General features: G+C 43.5%; 1 protein-coding gene across 1 annotated transcript in view; it reads left to right on the forward strand.

The window, feature by feature from the left end:
• Positions 1 to 19,084, forward strand: part of LRPPRC (leucine rich pentatricopeptide repeat containing) — a 156,899-nt gene that overhangs the window by 103,256 nt on the left and 34,559 nt on the right. The window contains exons 26-29 of the mRNA XM_066595564.1: positions 6,320 to 6,388; positions 8,150 to 8,240; positions 10,532 to 10,674; positions 14,035 to 14,110. Of these exons, the coding sequence (XP_066451661.1) occupies positions 6,320 to 6,388; positions 8,150 to 8,240; positions 10,532 to 10,674; positions 14,035 to 14,110 (379 nt within the window). The remainder of the gene's footprint in view (positions 1 to 6,319; positions 6,389 to 8,149; positions 8,241 to 10,531; positions 10,675 to 14,034; positions 14,111 to 19,084) is intronic.

Below are 19,084 nucleotides of genomic sequence, written 5' to 3' on the forward strand. Positions count from 1 at the left end.
ATCTCTGGAACTTACTTTCTTGGAAATAGGTGTCCTTTAAAGAAGTGAAGGAGTCAGTGCAGATATAAGGAGCTGATACATGAGGCTACAGTTAGAGCTAGGCTTTCCTCTTATGGGGCAAAGATGCACTCTTTTGGCCTGTGACTAAATACCCCTACCCTACCAGGGTCCACCTGGTTGCACTTCTGTATTATGTATCATCCCTTGTGATAGACTCAGGCACTATAAGAAGGATTGGGGGGGGGAGAGAATCGGTGAGGAGTCAGTTTCCTGGGGGTCTTGCCACTCAGACCCCCATCAATCACAAGTATGGACTCCAGTGTCCTTTCTTCCTCACTGCACCTTTTTATTAAGGAAAAGCTTGAGTAGAGTTGAGACCGAGCATGCACGCTGCTGCTCCACTTAGAGGGGGTTTCCGGGCAAATACTATTCATGACTTATCCTAATAATTGATTGCCAGGGATCTGCCACTCAAGATCCCCAACTATCAGCTGATGATCCGGCCCTCTGTCAGTGCAGTGGGGCTGGATGTCCTCATCTGAGTCGGAGCAGGAGGCTGTTTCACTCCAGTTCTCTCATTGAAATCAATGGGAGTGAAGCCACTTATTACACTACCAGCCCTGACCTTGATGCAAAGTTGGAAGTGTAATGGGTGGGTTTGCTGCCATTGGTTTCAGTGGGAGTGAAGCCAACTGTGAAGCTTCCTGCTCCAACCTTGATGACGACGTTCAGACCTGCTGCAATGATCTAGTAGGCTGGACAGTCAGCTGATCGCCGGGATCCCAAGCGACGGGTCTCCACCAATCAGCTATTGATGACCTATCCTCAGGATGGGTCACCATCAATAGTATTTGCTCAGAAAACCCCTTTAACTCTAAGACTTCTGGAGATAGTCAAGTATTCTGATATCTCTAGAAGTCCCAGTGAAACAAAAGAAATGTTTTGCTGCCATTCCGCTTAAGCGCCATCATTCTTCTGCTTGGTGCTAGTCCAGTGGTGAGGCCTCACAGATCAGACCGTAATTATGTCAAGGTGTGAAAACATTTTTTTTTTTTTTACTTCTGCACCTATTTTGTGCTATAATATGGACTAAAATAGGACATTACTTTTTTTTTTTTTGGTCGGATGGGAAATACGCATTTCTGAATAAACCCATTGGGTTCTATTCACTCCATATTACATGCGTGATATTGTGCGTATTTAAGCCCCTGTGTATAAGCCCTAAGTGGGCAGATCACCTGTGAAGACCAGTTACAAGCTTTGTATACTTGCCATTGGTCATGCAGTCACATATGTCCACCATGATGGTCAACAACCCAAACCATCGTCGTAAAAATAATGCATGAACGCCAATCGTAAAGTTTTCGCCTCGATCTTCCCGTCCGCGCCCCATTTAAATATGGAGCCAGTTGTCTGCATATATACATTTCCAACAGCTCTGCACTTTTCCCGGATTGATTTTTCTAGAGGTGAACTTGACTCTTAAGTTAGATAAGTATAGCGCAGAACGGGAGAGATTGCTTCTGGCGCAGCCTGCCAGCCGGGCTCGGATGTTTGTAATTCACTCAGATGTAAGAGATAAGCTACAAATATGGACTGCTGTGCAAGCCAAGGAGATTTAGTTAATCTGACCTAGATGTTCTTTTGATGATTGAGACCCTGTCCAAGCGCAACAGTTCTCAATATCAAAATGAAATGCAAGGATATCTGGTGTTCTAGTCGTTCGTCCTTGCAATGACAGCCTTTTTCAATCAGCCGGGAACAAGAGGGAGATTTAGTATATTAAGTTGTGAGGCTTTACGGCTCTTTAGATCATTGGCATTTGAATCTGCAATGATATTGAAAGTTGTCAGTGAATGTAACTCCTGTCTCTTCGGGAGGAGGATTAGCATGAAGGGAGACCAACTTTTACAGCGTAATTGTATTTACCCCCGCCGTATGACCCGCTGCATATTCCGCTATGACGGAGCTCCCTGCAGTGTTTGCATCGATATCGCCTGCCATATAAACTATTCTACATCATGGGTTGTCTGCTTGGCCACTCATCGCAACTTTGTTACAATTTTATGGTCTTTGGAACTGTTGAGTAGGGTCTTGAGCGGTGTTCATGCTGAGCTTCCTGGTGCATCAAGAAAGCAGCTGGACTGCAGTGAGGACTGACACGCTAGGAGGAAGAGGTGTGGGTGGATGGAGTTGTACACTGAAAGCTGGGGAATGATCATCGTTGCCAGCTGTGTTTTTGCGGAACGCAATATGCTTTTTGCGTGCGTTTCGGCGTATTTTGCTGTTCCTTTTCTGCCCACTAGGCGCGTTCGTTTGCACACGCAAATTAAATGTATTATTTGAAATGACTTATTAGTTCCAGGTGTGTTTTTTTTCCCCAACATCTCCTTGTATACTAAGCATGCCCTTGTATACTAAGCACACCCTCCTCTGATTTTGGTGCACAAATGCGCAGAAAAGAACATCCATATTTTTGGGGGAGTTTTGCACAATTCAAATGCATCTACTTGCTGCGGCCAGGCACATTGGATGCCTTTTTTACGTCCGTCCAGCATCCATTGCCAAACAGAAAACACTGCCTGAAAGCCTCTCCTATCCAGGGCAGTTGGGCATCCGGCATCAGAACTGATGTGTCTGATGCCTTTAACTGCCCTATAGAGAACTATGGGATCGGTTGTGGCATCGGTTTCACAACAGCACTGCAGGAAAAAATAGCCAGATAGCTGAGTATATGGGAACCTCGCCATAGTAGTCAGCGCCGCTTCTGATGAAAGTGTTGGCAGGTAAGGGTGCCCATACATGCAGAGGCTCATCCATATTTACCACATTTGGATTACTAGTAGTTGCCAGGTGACACATATGCCTGCCATTGTTTAAGGTGGCAAGTCCACCAATTAGAGGTGATGCCCATTTACACAGGCCAATTCCTTGACATTGAATGAGCCACAATCAACAGTATAGCACGTCAATCGGCACTCATTACTGCCGTTCACATACAGCAGTTTATCGTGGATAGGATCGTTCATCCCCATACAGATTGCATTTATCAGCATCATGTCCTGCGTGCATGGAGAGATACGTCTGTGTAAACGATGCAAACAGCCAATGACCGAACATTTGCTCATGCATCCAATGATGGTGGGCATACCCATAAGGACTGGGGATCGAACAAACATTCGTGCTGTGTCTTCGGCACGGTACACTGGCCTTTAGTTAATCTTGTCATCAGATTGTATGGTTTTGGATTTCTGTCCCATTCACTCGAGGTGCCGTACCAGATTTGGCCATGGACTCGGGTTGTGCTGTGCTGTTTCTGGCATGAAAGAAAATACCCTTTTAAAATCTTGGAGCATGTAGAGTCTAAAGGCCCATTTACACTGAAAGATAATCGCTCAAACGACCGTTTGAGTGACTGTTTTGAGCGATCATCCTTGCATAACTTTAAGTAACTAATTAGCTACGTAAGAGTTAATGCAGGCGGAGCGATGGCTCAGAGAACAAAGCAGCTGTTTTGTATATGCAAACGGCTGCATTGTTCTTGGAGCTTTCAGCTGGTGTCCCACTGAGAACTGCCAGCGGGATACTATCTGAAAGAATGCTATCAGTGCCGCCCGCTGAGAAAATCAGTGTGCGGCGCTGATGAGTTATCAGTGATTTCTAGCTTGCTAGAAATTGCCGATGAACGAGTAGTGCACGATGGCTGTGTGTTTAGACGCAACGGTTATCGCTCCAGCGATAATCGTTGTCTAAATGGGCCTTAAAGGGGGCCAATACAGATGAGAGTAAGGTCGGCAGAGCAATTGGTGACTATTATGGGCCCTTTTAGATGAGCCGATTTGTTGTTTGGCTAATTCGCTCTCGGGCACTCTGTTTCTACAGCAGATATAGCGTTGGCTCGTTCAAACGAGAAATCGTTCAGTCGTTCACATTCGCTGTATAAGTTAATGAGAAGGACTGAACGAGCGCTGGTTAAACCGGGCAATTGGTGAACGAGCCAACGATGGTTTTTATGCTTGCAGAATATGAGCGACAAGCGAAAAGCCAACAGTACTCGTAGGTCATTGGCTCGCGTTTAGATAGAACTGTTGTCATTCACTTTCGCACATTTAAACCAATTAAGACCCATGTCCATGAGCAGACGATCAGTGGGATTCCGATGCAAGCCAGCAAGAATGCACAAGAGTTACTTGGAGTCAACAGAGGAATTAAATGAACGGTTAGCAATAAAACGGTCGTTGATGGTGTGAATAATCGTTCAGACGGATATATGAATAATGGCTCATTACAACAAGTGAACCTGAATTGTCTGATCAGTAGCGGATAGGTGGCATTTTTTTGAAAAGGCGACCAAATGTTGAATTTACTTGATTATTTAGATGACAACATCGTGTGTAATCGCTTCTCTGTAGTCACTGTTGGGTTGCCTACAGCGTCAGGGAAGGGGAAGGAATTGGGCAAGCTGAAATGAACATACCTGATGTGGAGAGGTGGGGTGCAAGATGAACTGTGGTTTGACCCATGGCAATTAAAGGTGTATGGTCATCTTAACCTGATTATCGCGCCGTATATGTATGGCAGTTGGTCCTGGGCTTGAAACCCATGCCATTGTAAGTAAATGGTGCAGGTTTAAATCTCCTGCTTCCGCAACCTAGCAGGTTGGGTGCTCGAATGTCGGAGACGGCCAAGAACTTTAAGAGGATTATGGATTTTTTTTATTTTTTTTTTACTACTTGCACACTTTGGCTCTAATTAAAAAAAAAAAAAGTAACTAAAAAAAAGGTGTCCAAAAAACCCTATTTCTATGTCATTAAAGAAAGAGGGGGAGGGGGGGGGGTAATTTTGGTAGCCTAAGAAAAATAAGTCGATCCGTCTGGTCATTTAGGACTGAAACACTCTGAACCTTAAGGGGTTAACGGGAACCAGCGCAAAACAGAAGTTGATACGATAAAATGGAACCATTGTAGTAATCGTATTCTACTCTGTTCCCTTCTCTTGGCTACATTATGTGAAGCATTAACCCCTTCCTGCTGCAGGGCGTAAGTTTACGTCCTGGCAGCCTGGTACTTCCCGCAACAGGGCGTAAACTTACGTCCTGGAGATAGCGCGGGATCACATATGATCCAGCGCTATCCCGCAGCGGGAGACGGCCGTCAGTCACAGCCGGCGTCCCGCTGCAACAGCGGGGGGGCATCGGAGATGCGCCCCCCCCCCGCTGTTAACCCCTCCCCTGCTGCGATCTAAGTAGATCCGCGCAGGGAAAGAGTTCACTGCGGGAGCGCGGCTCCCTCTGTGTCTCCGGCCGGAACTCGCGATGTCATCGCGAGAGCCCGGCCTGTCACCATGGCAACAGGACGACAGACACTGGCATCCTGTATTGCCTATGCCTAGGATCGCTGTATAAGCGATAAGGCATGGGAGAGCAGTAGCTCTGCCATGCCTTATAACAGCGATCATCAGGGCAGTGGTTAAAGTCCCTCAGAGGGACACAAACAGTGTAAAAAAAGAATAAAAAAAAATGTAAAGAGTAAAAAAAAAAACATTTGTTTTATGCTTTTTCTCAGATTAGCATAAAAAAAGGTAAAAAAAAATATAAAATCCCACATATTTGGTACTGTCGCGTCCGTAACGACGCGTACAATAAGTTGCACATGCTTTTGACTGTGCACGGAAAAAAACGCTAAAAAACAGGCAAAATGCTAATTCTTAGCATTTTGCCTCACCAAAAACGCAATAAAAGTGATCAAAAAAGCCATATGTACCCCAAAATGGTACCAATAAAATCTACAGCTTGTCTCGCAAAAAATAAGCCCTCAGAGCGCCGTACATCAAAAAATAAAAAAGTTACAGGACTTTGAATGCAGCGATTTCGAAAAAAAAAAAGATTTCCAAGAAAAAGGGTTTTTATTGCAGAAAAGTGGGAAAACCTAAAAAAAGTAAGAATTTTGGTATCGTTGTAACTGTACCGACCCACATAAAAAATAGAATGTCTCATGCTGCATGATTAACGCTGTAAAAAAAATAAATAAAAAAATCTATGGCAGAATTGATGCGTTTTCTCTCCCTGCTATCATTAAAAAAAAAAAAAAAGTTTTACAATATAGTCTATGTACCGAAAAGTGGCACCGATAAAAACTACAGTTCGCCACGCAAAAAAACAAGCCCTCATACGGCCGCGTCGACGGAAAAATAAAAAAGTTATGACTTTTGATAAACGGAGAAGAAAATCCGCCAGAAATTGTTGCGTCCTTAAGCTCAAAATAAGCCATGTCATGATGGGGTTAAATCAATTAATGGCATTGCTTTCCCTTTCTTTTAGACACCAGGCATGAGAGCCATCCAAGGCAAGATCGACTGGTTCGCTAATCGGTGCATCAGAATGAACCAGGTAACGTATGGCGGGGTTATGTTGGCGCCAACTCCCTCTTCCTGTCTGCACAAGAAGAGCGCATACGCTATGGGTCGTTCCTCAACAGGGTTCCCTAGTTGGGAAGGACCTTGAAGGCCCTTTTACACACAATGATTGACGCTCAAAATTCGTTTAAGCGAAAGTGAGCGATAATCGTTACATGTGAAAGCAAAACTATCGCTCGCTTGACTTGGCGGTTGTTCAAGCTGACTTTTTTGTCAGCTTAAACAAACTCGTTAGCACTCACTGGCTTCTCGTGCTGTGTGACCGCTCCTCACACAGTTCTTCCCATAGGAAGCGGGGCCGGCAGGACTTTCAGTGCGAAAGCAATGCATGAGTGCTAACTACCTTAGCGGTGACATTGGCGCCGCTGGAGTCGCTGAAACAACTGTCTGCCTGTGTTAAAGGGCTTTAAGCGTATGGGCTTCCTACATAATGAATGGGCAAAAAATGGGGTGGCTCTTTAAACACAATAGGGATATATTCAAAAACCTATATAAAACAACCGCAACCAGTAAACACAAAGTATGGATAATGCAAGAGAAAATCGAAAACGAGGTGCAGATTTTGAAGTGGAATTTGACATTGGTGCAAATTTTTCCACAATGGGAAATCCGTACCAAACCCGCTACATTGGAGCATACCCTTTATGGGAAAGTTTAGGAAGGTGAAGATCAGGTCTAAAGTTTGATAGCAGTTTGTAAAAACAGACAACTCCTTTGTACAGATGGTCCCCCTACTTGCGAACAGGTTCCGTTCCAGGAACCTGTTCGCAAGTACATTTCTTCGTATGTCGGAACAAATGTTTGTATGGAGCGGGATCGCGGGTGGATTCCGCTCCATACAACGTCTGGTGCAGGCTGTTCTTACAGTAGACACTCGGCGGCAGTATTCTGACGAGCCGCGCTGCTCGTTGGAACTGTTAACACTTTAAATACCGCTGTCAGAGCAGTATTTAAAGTGTTATTAGTTCCGACAAGCAGCGCGGCTCGTCAGAACTGCTGCCGTCGGGTGACGGCTGTAAGAAACAGCCGGCACCCGACGTTCAGGGGGCCCTTATAGTGTCCCGGGCGGGACGCTGTGTGGTTGCTAGGCAGCCGGGACCCTTCTGAAAGGCCCTAGGGCTGCCTATGCAGAGTGTCTATTAAGCGCACGGCTTGATAGGCGCTCTGCATAGGCAGCCCTAAAGACCCTTCAGAAGACCTTTGATAGAAGCCTGCCCAGTCCCTGCACAGTATGATATAAGGCCATAGCATTACATCATACGGTGCAGGACAGATAGTTTGCATCTTGCGAAGTTCGTAACTGGAACCTTCTCAAGTCGGGGACTATCTGTATTCCAATTATGTAAATAGTTGCACCTTTGTACACTAGAAAGTTGTATACGCTTCCCATACAAACATGTTGTTTTTCAATTCTTCAACATTTTCCATATCTCTGCTTGCTACCGATGAACGAATGCATTCTTGTTTCCATCCAGCAGCCTACAGCCAATACATACTTCTAGTTCTCACAGCTGAGATGGATACAACTCCATCATTATTTGCTACAGTCCAGACTGTTCCGCTCACACAGGATCGGGTACCAGCTGTGAGAACAGCACCTTGATATCTGTTCTCTCAATACAGTCTTGTTGATGAAGATTAGGGTAAAATCAATGGATGTTTGGCTGCCTGCAAAGGGTAGATCTATTATCTGCCATGTAATGGGGTCTATTCACTGTCTTATCTCTTTGTACAGGTGGAGAAATTGGAGAAGTTAGTAGAACTGTCCCGGAAACTCTTTCAATGTGATAGGAAAGACATGTATAGCCAACTACTCAGACTATACGGTGGGTGTTACGTGGCTAATATAAAGTTATTACCTTGCTTATAAATGTCAAACTAATTTGATAGTTTTTCTATACAGCAAATGTTCCCACCATAGACACACATGGCATCTCCTCATTAGCAGCAGCTATCGGGAGCCGGTTGTTTCTAGAACTCTTGGCCTTTAAAGGTCTTTTGTCAATGTATATAGTTTTGCCCTATCATGTGGATGGAGGATAACATAAGGATCAGTGGCGCCCAGCCACTGGGACCACCATCGATCCTGAGAACAGGGGTCCTGAAGGTCCCTGCATGAATGGAGCAGAGGTCTTTCATGCCACCTCCTCCTATACCTTCCTCACCTGGTAGATATGCCATATAGATCTATGGTAGGGAACATCTTAAGGGATTTTCCCACTAATGACCTTTTATTCTCTATGCTGTGGCTCTTAGGCGATACTTGTCTGATCACTGGAGGTCCAACTGCTGGGAGATCTATGTACTCCAAAACCTCCATGAGAACGGAGTGGTGGTTTGCATGCTTGGCAATCTTCCATTTCATAGAAATAAATGGAGAAAGTGTGACACATGCACACCACCGCTGCATTTTTATGGAGGATTGGGGGCACACAACTCTGTTAGTGGGTGTCCCAGCAGCCGTACCCCAATGGATAGGATATAAATGCCCCTTTTATACATCTCATTAGGATCAGTGGAGTGGCAGGTTATCCATGGGTTTTGTTGAACATTTCTGAGGGCCACAGTTCAAGGGTCTTACAGGATTAGGAAAACATGGCTGCTTTCCCCCAGAAATGGGACCATACTTGTCTATGGGTGTCTGAGATGGAAGCTCATCTGCAACATGTGGACCACTGTGGTGCTGTTTTTTTGTCTTTTTTTTTGGGGGGGGGGGGGGGGGGAGCTGAAATGTGTTTTTCAAATCTAGTGCAAGCCCTTTTAATGTTAGTTTCTTGTTCATCTGTAGAGTTAATCTTATTAATCAATGGGTTTTCCAGAGAAAATGCTATTGGTGACCTTTCCTCTGGATAGCTCATCAATAGTTGATTGGCTGAAGTCCGCCACTCTGGATCCCAGCTAATCCTTGAAATCAATGAGAGCTGCGCTTGCAGTTACAAGCACAAGCCACTAGAGACTGGTCAGAGCATCTGCTCCTGCTCCAACCCCTGTTTTTTTTTCTTATTTGTTATGCTTTGATACCTTAAGAATGTGTTTTTATATTCAATTTTTTTTCCAACCTTTTATCTCCTTTTTACCCTTCATTCTGAACTTTACCTATATACCTACTTTTCTATATTTTACCAGCTGAACTGATGGCGTGTTGCCCTAAAGCGCGTTTTCCCATGCTGGCTACTCACGTTATGTAATAAAGGAGAAGTTGCCCACTTTATTTAGAGAAACATGTATTACCTTAAGTCTCCTTACACCTACAAGGTGCTCTCCTTAATGAGAAACTTTACCCCTCCTGCAAACAACTGGCTCATGAGGTATTCATGGTGTAAGCTAGGATATGTCATTTACATATGGAGGTCAGGAGGGGTGTCGTGTACCACCCTCTCAGGCCTCTCACCAGCTAAGCCAGAAACCTGATAAGGGGCAATCACCCCGAAACAGCTGTCTGTGAATGGATTCTGGCTTGGTTTCCTATTCCCATTCATTGTTATAAAGACCTGTATAAAGGGTCTGACGTTGATTTGAAAGAATGCTGCCATCCAGTAGGTGGCGCTGCAGAGGTTTTGTTCCATCTTCCTTATTTACATATGGAGAAAATGCAGTTTCTTCATCAACATAGGAAAGGATTCTTTACAGTAAAAGTGCCTATACATACTTATCAACTGTCGGCTGCATGATCGTTCAACCAGCAGCGGCTTCCCCAGCTCCCCCGTACCCATGAATATACAGCTCTGCTGAGCATTCATATGTTTGGAGAGATAAGCCGCAGCCAGGCGGCTCTGGTTTATCCACCAGGGAGCCAAAGGATTGGGCGTTCAGATTCAATGTTCCCTTGACATCAACTGTCGGGGTGGGGTGGCACTGCACCCACACACATTAGAGAATTGTGCGGTCCCACCATTATCAGCGGTTTCGGACGACTAAACACTAATGTGTATGGGGGGTATTTAGAGAAAGTTTAAGATTGACTGTCTGGAAACTCTCGTCCACCAATGGGTGCCATCGATTTTGGACACCTCCTGGATTATTTGGTGCTTGCGATGAACTCGCTGTGTGTTCTTGTTGCCGCTCGTACTGAATGTTACATTGGTATTTACTGCAGATTTATGTCTTTGTGTTACAGCTGAAAATAATGACCTGGAGAAGGCAAAGAGCACTTTGTACAAAATGAAGGAGGACAACCTTGTACCCAGTGGGAAAGCGCTGGCCCCTCTACGAAGTCTATTTGAATCTAATGGAGAGGATCTTAATGCTCACTTTCCTGAGGTAACTTACTGGGGTCTTAAGACACTTCAAGTGTTACACAGGGTTATTACAAACCCTCTTCCCGATGTCAAGCCCTCGTAATTCCCCTTTAATGACACTCTGATACGGAAGTTTGGGATCAATGGAAACAAACTCAAAACTTTTAATTTAGCAACATTACCATAAAACTGTCCTTGTTGCCCATAGCAACCAATTACAGCACAGCTTTTATTTCTCAAGCTGCCAAGGTAAAATGAAAGCTGCGCTGTGATTGGTTGCTATTGTCAACTGGGACTGTCGGACAGTTTTGCTAATTAAGGCCCAAAAGGTTTTCCTATTCTGTCAGTCGTTTTGTGTCCTTGGTTTTCACATCTTATTAGAGTTTACCAAACTTTGTTCGAAAGCGATATTGAGGCTCCAGCCAGCGGGCGCACAATTTATTAACGATACTCCGATTTTAAGCCCTTAATGACGCGGCACCTTTATTTCCCCCCTTTTTCGTTTTTCTTTCCTCCTCCCCTCCCCTTCCCCTTTAAAAACATCGGAACTCCTTTATCCATCGACGTCGCTGTATGAAGGCTTGTTTTTTGCAGGACGAGTTGTATTTTTCAATGGTGCGATTTCATGTACCATATAATGTACTGAAAAACTTTGTAAAAATTTTTAAGTGAAGTAAAATGAAAAAAAAAACAACAATCAGCCATTTTTCAGTGCGTCTTGTTTTTTACGGCACACAGAATGCAGCAAAAATGACATGATAACTTTATTCTGTGGGTCAGTACGATTACTACCATACCGAACTTCTATGGTGTTTTTTTTTTTTTTTGCTGTACTACTTATTCTTTTTAAATCATTTTCTGTCTCCTTTTTCTGCGCACAATAACTTTTTATTTTCCCCATCGGCTCTTTTTGTGCGGTATGTTCTGTCATTTCTTCTGGTACCATTTTTGAATACACACTACTTTTTGATCGCTCATTTTTTGCGGGATGTCCTGTAGTTTACGTTAGTACCAATTCGGAATGCATACGACTTTTTGATTGTTTTTTGTTGCCTTTTTTCTGGGAGACAGGGTAACTTTAAAAAGTGCATTTCTCTCCTTTTTTTTATTTTTAGGACAACGTTCACCAAGCCGGGTAAATAATGCGCTACTTTGATCGGAATTTTACAGACTCGATGATACCAAATATGTATTTTTCTTTTAGGATTTTGACTTTTTTATTATAAATATGGCAAAAGGAGGGTGGGTTAAACTTTATTACTTTTTTTATTTTTTACAATTAATAAAACTTTATTGATCTTATTTTCACTCTTTTTTCAAGCCCCCCTGGGGGACCACAACATGTGTTGCTTTGATGGCTCCTGCAATATGACGTAGTGCTGTAGCAAGTTCAAGTCCCCTATGAGGGCTAAAAAAAAAATTTGTTTTAGTTTAAAAAAAGTTGTAATTTAATTGTTTTAACAATCATATACAAGCTATTTATTTATGGCGGAAAAAAACCTTTTCCCATATTTATAATGAATAATAATTTTAAAAAATCTAAATTAAAAAACCCAAAAACATTTAGTATCACTGCGTCCATAAAAGTCCAATCTATCAAAGTAATGCATTATTTACTCCACACGGTGAACGTCAGAGAAGAAGAATATAAACTGCCAGAATCTTCTTTTTTTTTTTTTCCTTCTTCTTTTTTTGGTCAGCCCGTGTCCATGAAACAATGTAATAAAAAGTGATAAGAAAAAGTCATATGCACTACAAAGTGGCACAAAAAGAAACTGCAGGACGTCCAGCAAAAAACAAGCCCTCGCACAACTATGTTGACGGAAAAAGTAGTACAGCAAACAAAAAAAACTATACATTTTGGTATAGTCATCATACCGACCCATAGAATATAATTGTTTTTGCTGTAAAACAAGAACACTTCAACGCTGGCAGAATTTAGTTGTTTTTTTCTATTTCACTCCACTTAAAATTTTTTTTTAAGTTTTTTCAGCACATTATAAACATTAAACTGAAAAATACAACTCATCTATGAATGACTGCCTGTTTACTGTGGATGGAGGCGGGCTGAAGCGATTTCCAGGAGACATGAGTGCGGCCTATAAATGATTTAGGGGGCACAGTGGGACTCAATTACTCAGGAGGCACAGTGGCGCCTTGTTAAAGGGGTTTTCTGGGTATGAAGTCATATTTGAAAATTGGTGCCAAATTAGTAAAAAAAAACATAAAACAGTGTACTTCCTTTTCCTTGGCCTTGGCAATCTAGCACTAGAGCCCCACAAGTAACCTTTTTGTTTTCAATCATTTGGCCCTAATTTTAAAATATGACTTTGTTACTGGAAAACCCTTTTAATTAGTGGGTACCAGTGGAGCCTATAAATAAACTAGTGGGCACAAGGAGGTCTTATTAATTACTCGGGAGCCACAGTGTGCCCAGTAAATAACTTGTGGCACAGTGTGACTTATAAATAACTTTGGACACAAAGAGGCCTATAAATAACTAAGGGGGTCCACTGTGACTTTTACCAAAGGGCCCATTTAGGCCGCCTGCAGACGAGCGGGTCGGATCCGGCGGCGAGAATTCTCGCCGCGGGACCCGACCTGAGCGCCTGCAGAGACGAGCGCGTACTCACCTGCGCCCGGCGGCCCCGACTCTTTCATGTGCCGACTGCCGGCGCATGCGCAGACCGGAGCCGGCGGCCGGGTGAGTGACGTATCTGCGAGCCCCGCACAAAAATAGGACATGCCGCGGTTTGTGTGCTGCGCGACATTTCGCGCGGCCAAACCGCGGCCGTCTGCATAGGAGTGCGTATTGTAATGCACTCCTATGCAGGCTTTGAGCGGCGGATATCCCGCCGCGGGATATCCCGCCGCGGGATTTCCGCCCGTGTGCAGGTGGCCTTAATCTGGAGCCGGTCCTGAGAGTTGCATCTACTTTCTCAGCTGAGAGCAGGGCTAGTTATGTGCATTGAATCAGTCTGGAGTCCAGGCTCTTTAGCTCACAGAGCATTGTCTGGACTGGATAACATTGTATCCACTTCTCAACTGAGAGCGCAACTCGCTATGCACAAGTTTACTCTCTTGGGCAACGAGTGCTTTCATTCACGAAAGTAAGCAAATCTATGCATAGTATGTAAGTATATTAGAATGTTGTAGATCGTTTGTTATATGGTGATTTAGTAAATGTGTGATTATTTACTTATTTATTTATATATATATAATAATAATATACATTTAACGTGGATACGGTTTTATTATTGAAGTGTGATTGTCCTTTTCAACATTTGCACACAAATCTAACCTGTATTCTGTGTTCTTGGTTAGTCCATACTTCTGACTACCTACAGCAGCGTTTATTTTTTTTCTTTTTCCTCCTTTTTAGTTTGCAAGTAGCCTTGACTTAATCGGACGCACTAATAAAAGTGTCCTGGGCTTGTGTGAGGAGGGAAAGGGTGCAGGTATGTGCTTCATCTTTATACCTTTCTTAAGATAGTTGTTTACTTATTTAAAAGGTTTTTATTCTGATTAGGAAAAACGGCTTTTTGTTTTCCCGATCAGGCGCCGTACCTGTGCACGGGCTGTGCCTGGTACTGCAGTAGTAACGGCTCTAGAGCCGGGGTGGTTTACATGGAACGACTATCGTCTGAGTGATTTGCCCAAATGAGCGAATGTAAGCGATGGCTGTTTCATGTCAAGCCGGCCACCAACAGGGTGATGAGCGATAATTGGTTAACGAATCATTTTGTTTCAACTTGCCATTCACAGTTTGATTAACTCCATCAGGACCAAAGATGTCTGTCTTTTTTTTTTTTTTTTCTTCTTCTCGTCTTTGCCTTACAAAACGTATACCTTTTTTATTTTTCCACTGACAGCCGTATGAGAGCTTTGTTTTTTGTGGGACGAGTTGTATTTTTTAATTGTACGATTTAATATACCATATTATGTAGAGATGTAACTTGAAGCTTCTGGGCCCCAATGCAAAATCTGTAACAGGGCCCCCAACTATAATGCTTTATTCATAGTACTGGGCTCCCTATTATTTTTTGCCCATAAGGGACTTGAGCTAGTGACTTTTAATGTTGCCTATGAAGTCCAGCTGGTGGGGCATAAGGAGGGGTCTCCTATGAAGCGGTTGCGTTGCGTAGTGGCGATGGGGCATAGATAGGGTTTCCCTCTCTCCCGCTGACTGTTTAGATACACTGTGATATCTAAACAGTTACCTCCTGCGGTCAGAGTGAACTCTGACCGCCGCAGTTGTCAGCCGCTGTCCGTTTTCAAAAATAGCTGATTGCTACCGGGGTATGGAGTGGACTCTGCTCCCAAGCCCGCATACACCCCTCATGACTGCATGATGTATATTTACGTTATGTGGTTAGGAAGGGGTTAAACAGGCAGTCATTTAGCTTTCATTGACCAGCCAATAAACTTTTTCAGGGAGGTATGAAGAATAGTCACTCTATGTAAATGCACATTAACAACAGTTGCTAATAAATTGCTGTATAGACTATTTTTGGAGACACTTCGGATGATATTTGCCCATGTAAGCCCACCATAAGTTATGTTATATTGGTACGGGGTCGTCAGTTCCTTATGCAGGTACCAATGTAGTCAAACTCGTTCCAGACATCCAGGGGATGTCTAGCTGTAAATGAATGATCATCTAGCCTCAGGCTAGGTCGTCAATAGCTGATAGGTGGGGGTCGGCTGCCGAGGATCCTCATCGATCGGCAGTTTACTGAGTCAATGTATGGACATGGAAGATCACAGCGCCGTACACACTGCAGTGGCCTGGAATGGTATTGCAAACACAATTGCCCTCAAAGTGAATAGGAACTGTGCCTCCAATACCATGTCTGGCTACTTTCGGCTCCATGTACGAGTTTGCCTTCCCCAGCAAAGAGCTGATCAACGGGGTCCAGGGCAGCTTACCCCCACCGATCAGCTGTTGATGACCTTGCTTGAACATAGGCCATCATGCATGTATAGTTGGCCAGTTCACTGTTGGAACTATTCTTCACCCATGTGCATATGCCGATCACTGATGGAGGCTATAGTCTCATTGAAAGCCACAAGTCCGCCTCCCTCCTGCCATAAATAAACCTCCCTTCCACCTAGTAACAGGAAACAATAGTCTGCATTTCACTGGAAATAAAACCCATGTTGTATCTGTCATTGATATGTAGAGACGTTGAAGCTGTATCTCCAACGCGGTCTAGACATTTTGACTATTAATTTGATCCAGTCTCCTCATCCCAATCACTGTTCTAAATGCTTCCACGCGCTTCAGTCTGGATTACGGTTTCAATGAACTGTTTATTGCTACAGAGTCTCGTTCTGGTGGGTTATCTGTGTGAGATGTGTGGCTACCGTTTTTTACGATTTCAAATTTTCTTTTCATAAGCTGACAGTTTTTGTGAATATGTGAAATAAAACTGTTAATCAGTCAAAGAAGCACGGAAACGTTTTTTTTTTTTGCTTTTAAAGAAGATCGCAAAGAATTGTTCCTACAACTTTCTATAGAAAATAACGCTGCAGTACTGCATTCTTTCATCGAAGTGCAGTTATCTTACACCCATCCTCGCCATTGAAAAAGATGTCAGTGTAATGTACCATTCCTAGATGTAGGGTATGAATACATGAGGTTTTATTATACACCATTAGTGAGTTATTAGCTGAGCTGTGAAGTCCGGAGTCTTGGAGTTTGAGTCAGAGTCCCATTTTGGTGGAGTTGGTAAAAATGTGCCAACTGCTCTGACTCCAGCTTCTATAAAAAAAAGTGTTTATATATAATATAGTATTGCTGGTTAATAAATTTATCTAGTAAGTTTTATCTATTAGTCAGAGGATAAAGAGACTGGAGGACCAAAAATGTCTGTAAATTATACTTTCAGCTCAATAGTTTCTATGGGCTGCGTGTAATGCTTAATTTCTCCTGATGGGGTGCTGTAGGAGACTGGAACACTAGCTGCCAGGCTCTCCTTCAGATTATACCTGATTGCTGGGTAATATATACAGTGGGGAAAAAAAGTATTTAGTCAGATACCAATTGTACAAGTTATCCCACTTAAAAAGATGAGAGGCCTTTAATTGACATCATAGGTAGACCTCAACTATGAGAGACAACATGTGAGAAAACACATCCAGAAAATCACATTGTCTGATTTTTAACGAATTTATTTGCAAATTATGGTGGAAAATAAGTATTTGGTCAATAACAAAAGTTCATCTCAATACTTTGTTATATATCCTTTATTGTCAATGACAGAGGTCAAACGTTTTCTGTAAGTCCTCACAAGGACTTTACTCCATTACTCCATGCAGATCTCCTCAAAAGCAGTGATGTTTTGGGGCTGTCACTGGGCAACACAGACTTTCAACTCCCTCCAAAGGTTTTCTATAGGGTTGAGATACGGAGACTGGCTAGGCCACTCCAGGACCTTGAAATGCTTCTTACGAAGCCACTCCTTCGTTGCCCTGGCGGTGTGCTTGGGATCATTGTCATGCTGAAAGACCCAACCACGTTTCATCTTCAGTGCCCTTTCTGATGGACGAAGGTTTGCACTTAAAATCTCACGATACATGGCCCCATTCATTCTTTCATGTATACGGATCAGTCATCCTAGTTCCTTTGCAGAGAAACCGCTCCAAAGCATGATGTTGCCACCCCCATGCCTTACAGTAGGTATGGTGTTCTTTGGATGCAACTCGGCATTCTTTCTCCTCCAAACACGACGAGTTGTGTTTGTGCCAAACAGTTCTACTTTGGTTTCATCTGACCATATGACATTCTCCCAATACTCTTCTGGATCATCCAAACGCTCTCTAGCAAACTTCAGTCGGCCCTGGACATGTACTGGCTTAAAGGGGTTGTCTCAAGGCCACAGTGATTTTTTTTTTATTGCCCAGTCCCCCTTCTTAAGCATACATTACTATGCAGCAGTGTAAACGGCTTTTAAAGCAGGTTTCTACTCACAGTTCTGGTGTTTCAGCAACTTCTAAAGCTTCTACCAAACATGGCCGCCGGTTCTTTTCCCAAGGATGCACTGCGGTTTTCTCCCATGGTGCACCGCGGGTCTTCTCCCATGGTGTACCATGGGCTCTGTGCGTTCCATTGCCGATTCCAGCCTCTTGATTGGCTGGAATCGGCACACGTGACGGGGCGGAGCTACGCGATGACGCGTAGAGGGGGCGGAGCCAGAACGCCGCTCGTGCCCGGACGAACCAGAAGACCCTGCTGCGCAAGCGCGTCTAAAAAAAAAAAAAAGCAAGCAGACAGCGAAATTAGACGGAGCCATGGAGACGTGGACGCTAGCAACGGAGCAGGTAAGTGAATAACTTCTGTATCGCTCATATTTAATGCACGATGTATATTACTAAGTGCGTTAATATGGCCATACAGAAGTGTATAACCCCCACTTGCTTTCGCGAGACAACCCCTTTAAGCAGGGGGTCACGTCTGGCACTGCAGGATCTGAGTTCCTGGCGGCGTAGTGTGTTACTGATGGTAGCCTTTGTTACTTTGGTCCAAGCTCTCTGCAGGTCATTAGGTTCCCCCGTGTGGTTCTGGGATTTTTGCTCACCGTTCTTGTGATCAATTTGACCCCACGGGGTTAGATCTTGCGTGGAGCCCCAGATCGATGGAGATTATCAGTGGTCTTGTATCTCTTCCATTTTCTAATTATTGCTCCCACAGTTGATTTCTTCACACCAAACTGCTTGCCTATTGCAGATTCAGTCTTTCCAGTCTGGTGCAGGGCTACAATTTTTGTTTCTGGTGTCCTTCGACAACTCTTTGGACTTCACCATAGTGGAGTTTGGAGTGTGACTGCTTGAGCTTGTGGACAGGTGTCTTTTATACTAATAACAAGTTCAAACAGATGCCATTACTACAGGTAATGAGTGGAGGACAGAGGAGCCTCTTAAAGAAGTTGTTACAGGTCTGAGACCCAGAAATATTGCTTGTTTATAGGTGACGAAATACTTATTTTCCACCATAATTTGCAAATAAATTAGTTACTAATCAGACAATGTGATTTTCTGGATGTGTTTTCTCATGTTGTCTCTCATAGTTGAGGTTTACCTATGACGTCAATTACAGGCCTCTGATCTTTTTAAGTGGGAGAACTTGTACAATTGGGATCTGACTAAATACTTTTTTTCCCCCCCACTGTATATAGGCACTTTGCGTTTTGGGCTATTGGATAAAGCATAACAGGGATGTTTCAACTATACTCTTGCAGGTTGTGTGAGTGCACACTGATTTAGGCAAATTAGTGATGGCAGGGACTACTGCTCGCCTCATATCCTCTCTGTGCTGGATATCCATAGTTGGTGACATTGGAATAGACTTTAACGTTGCTCATTGTCTTTGTTGGCATGGTAGATTGTTTTGTAACTTGGTGTTTATTAAAATGCTTACATGTCAAATATAA

Source organism: Eleutherodactylus coqui, chromosome 3 (assembly GCF_035609145.1).
Source record: "Eleutherodactylus coqui strain aEleCoq1 chromosome 3, aEleCoq1.hap1, whole genome shotgun sequence".
Lineage (NCBI taxonomy): Eukaryota > Metazoa > Chordata > Amphibia > Anura > Eleutherodactylidae > Eleutherodactylus > Eleutherodactylus coqui.